General features: G+C 40.9%; 1 protein-coding gene across 7 annotated transcripts in view; it reads left to right on the top strand.

Moving 5' to 3' along the window:
• The window catches only part of LOC102385647 (coiled-coil domain-containing protein 57-like), a 22,801-nt gene that overhangs the window by 8,445 nt on the left and 10,736 nt on the right, over positions 1-3,620 (top strand). For 4 of the 7 annotated variants that reach the window (XR_003092362.1, XM_025195455.1, XM_025195456.1 and 1 more), the window contains exon 2: positions 3,011-3,419. Coding sequence is in view for 6 of the 7 variants with exons in the window: in XM_025195455.1 (XP_025051240.1) it covers positions 3,011-3,419 (409 nt within the window). In the remaining variant the exon portion in view is untranslated. Of the gene's footprint in view, positions 1-178; positions 370-1,906; positions 2,033-3,010; positions 3,420-3,620 lie in introns of those variants that run through there. The other 3 variants (XM_006038887.3, XM_025195458.1, XM_025195459.1) reach the window with 3 other exon arrangements.

Here is a 3,620-nt window from a genome sequence, read left to right as displayed (position 1 = left end):
GCCTTTGGGGAGGAAGAGAGTTTGCCCATCGCGGCTCTCTGCCCCTCACGGGAGAGGCGATGGGCCTGTCCCTGCACGCATCGCTCTGCTGCTGCGTTGCGCTGCGCTGCCAAGCGAGCAGCGGCTTTGGCGGTGACAGGCTCGAGGGGCTTGGGAGCTCCTGGGTCGGAGCTGCAGGGCGGTGCAGCAGTACCGGACCCGGACGCCTCGCTCTGTCCACACAGACGTTTTTACTGGTTACTGTGCTACAGTTCGAAGCATGATTGTTAGAGACCCAGGACATTGGCGCAGTTGCTCTGCAAAAGTCCATAGCAGTTTCCTCGACCCTCTTTAAAAACGCCTCCTGAGGTTTTGATAACTGCAGACCGTGTGAGTATCGATGCTGTGGGTGGCAAATACTTTTGTACTCGTTTAGGGTGCCTTTCCAGGAAATGCAGTTGCTCATTGGGGGGAAAAATAGTTTCTAGCAGCTTCTGGAAGGTGTGTTTTCTCTTCCGTGTACACATGTATGACCCCAAGGTATCTCACAACATAAGCGGATCCCAGTTTTGGGTCCTTGGGCAAGAGCAACACTTTCCCATCGACACTCCACTGACTGACTTGTTCACGTTTTGTGGATAAGGTAACTTAATTATAGATTTGAGGCTAAAAATGTTCTTAACTTGCTAGTATTGTTAAAATAGCCAAATGTTTGAGAAAACAATTTGCCTGCTATATAGTAATTTTGAAATTGTAGACTTGAATGACATTTTCAGTAAAATAAAAGATTTAAATATTCTAAACTTGTTGCTCCTTAGCCCCCTTTTAATATATTATGACTTCAGATAACTGACATTTAAGAGGCGGCAGTAGAGAGGCAGTGAGCTGGAAGGTCTTATTTTTGGTCCCTTTGGACTGTTACAAAGGTCTTGTGTAAAGATTGTATTGCTAAGTTTAGCCAATGAAGCACATGTCAGGGTTTTTAAAGGGCACTTATGACAGTGTTTTGATATCGCCCTGTATATGGGCTGGCACCATAGACTCTTATATAGCAGTGCAGAAACTGTTTGGTGCATTAGACATATTTTGAGAGAAATGGATTCTGAACTAATGACAGTACTGTTCCTTTCTTTACATAATAAGCTTGGTGCTTGTTCATTCCTGCATTAGAATTATGTTACTTCATATTTTTAGCTGTGGTAAAAGCCAAATGCATTTGGACCAGCTACAGCTGAGAAGAGTAAAAGGGAGATATAAAAAGGATAGACCTTTCTGTTATGTTGTCCAATAAGCACTTCCAGTAATGTTGCTGCTAGTAGAAAATCTCAGTCTTTGCCTACTCCACTGGAAAAGATAACATTTATAAAAATGTAAATAAATGCCTTCTCCAGATATATCCAACTACCAATTTTAATCTAAAGAGAGCATTCACTTAATTTTTCTTTCCTTAGCGAAGACTAAGAAAACTGGTGGGAAAACTGAGTCAAAGGAATTTAAAAAACGATCAGACCGCTGAGTCCTGTAGTCTAGCTTCTTCCCTTTAGTAATAGCTATTACTTGACGCGTCATAAAAAGGCAAAGCTTGTCACTTCCACCCTGATTCCCACAGCCCCGCACCCTAAAAATGAGATTTGTCAGGTCTTTGTTGAAAGAAATGACGTTTAAATTGTGGCATCCTTTTGGAGCAGGGATATTTTTATAAGGTTGACTGATCTCAAAATCTCTCTTGGATTTTAAGAGATTAAAAAGCCACCACTGGAAAGACACGCTTGTCTGAGTTATTGTTCTGTGCATCCCCATGTGTATGCGGACAGGATTATCTGACATGACCAACACAGAATAGCATTGCACTGTGAGAGAAACTATACTGATTTCAGAGATTTAGGGAAACAGGCTAAGTGGATGTTATCATTTATTATTTTTATAGGACCGGGAAATATGAATGGCACCTTAAAGCACAAATGAAGTCATGGTCTGTCCTCTGAAGATTTGGGTACAATAGTATATAGTGATGCGAATGAGCAAGTTTAATAAACAGTAGGAAGAGATTGAGGTGAGGAAGAAGAGTTACATGTGAATTCTCACTTTAAGTTTTTGCACCTCTTGATAGTTCCAGTAAAAAAAAAAAAAATTTAAAATATATGTGTTATTGATTCATATCACATGGACATTGTGAGAATGCACTGTGGATGTGTTTGAATGAAGGAAGGATAAATGGTTTGGCAGACTCAAATTAGAAGGAAATGATGCGGGGAAAAAAAGGGTACCAAGATGTTTGTGGGAGAAGATGATAAATGGCCCATTGGGGTTGGCCTCATAAGCAGAATGAAAGGTTCAGGTAGGCTGTGCAGTAAGAGAGCCAGCTAGTTGGATTACAATTTGAGTAAAATTACCACAGATGTCTTTAAGAAGAAAAAAGGCATGTACGATCCATATCTCTGCAAGTCTGAAGTGGGTGGTGGCAACCCTAGACAATGGGAAACTATGGCTGTCTTTTCCAAGGGGCACTGGGAAAGGCAACGTTTAGGATTTTGTTGTGGAGCTTCTATAAATATTAAATTATTTTGTTCCGTTCATCCATTTTCTACATACATTGCCAGTACCTTCCTTAAAATTGTCATTACTTTGCAAGTGCAGACGGACAGTCATGTCAGCCAGTGAAACCTTCCACAGGGAGCAAAAGTATTAGGGACACAATATGAGGAGGAAAGATAAGCAGGTATCTTGGGATTTAGAACACCTGAATATGCTTCCCTGCTTCACCACAAACTTTCTATGTAACACTGGGAAGCTGTTAATTCTCTCTCTGCCTCAGTTTTCCATCCGTATAACTGGGTTACAACTGTGCTTCCCTTGCTCTAGCGGGTATGGTGAGAATAAAAAATTTATCAATACAGTACCTGCTGTTTCAGGAAAATTTAATAATCTACTCCTAGCTAGTTTAGCAATAGCAGAGGCGGGAAGTGGGGAAGACAGACGGGTGGTTTGTCACTCATGAAGCCACAATGAGTAACTATTTCTGGTATTTTAGGCTCAACAATGCTACACATGGAAAAAGACTTAAATGAGCTTCTTGTGTGGAAAGAACAGGAATGGAAAGAGCTGCAAGCTCGCCAACTTCATTTTCAAAAGACAATGCTTCAAGACTCCAGAAAACAGCTCCAAGAAATACAAAAAAAATTTAACAGGTTAAAAGAAGATTTCACCTATAATCTGAAAGTTCTGGATGAGAGAGATCGAGAGCTGGAGCACTATGATGCTATGTTCGCCCATCTGAAAACACGTGAACATACTAAAGAAGCAGAGGTTAGCGAACTTAGGATACAGCTGGACAAACTGCAGGAAAAACTTGACAAGGAAACCCATAAACAAGAGAATTTGCAATATCAGTATCAACAGAAACTTAAAGAACATCGGTTAGCACTAGAACAGCTGCAGAGGTAAGAGAAGAGAGATTGATTCCCTGCTACTTGGACAGATGCTGTCATGGGGATTCCATGCGACTGTGGCTAGACTGCTTCCAGTACCCAAACTGGTTCGTTGAAAGTTACCACAGGTGTCTCTCTAGTACATGATAGTTTTCAGTTTTAACATATACAGAGAAACTATTCAGAAAACTCATTGCCTATATAAATAGTCAT

Source organism: Alligator sinensis, unplaced genomic scaffold (assembly GCF_000455745.1).
Source record: "Alligator sinensis unplaced genomic scaffold, ASM45574v1 scaffold1644_1, whole genome shotgun sequence".
Lineage (NCBI taxonomy): Eukaryota > Metazoa > Chordata > Crocodylia > Alligatoridae > Alligator > Alligator sinensis.
Note: the sequence above shows the minus strand (reverse complement) of the source record. Positions and strands in the feature narration are given on the sequence as shown.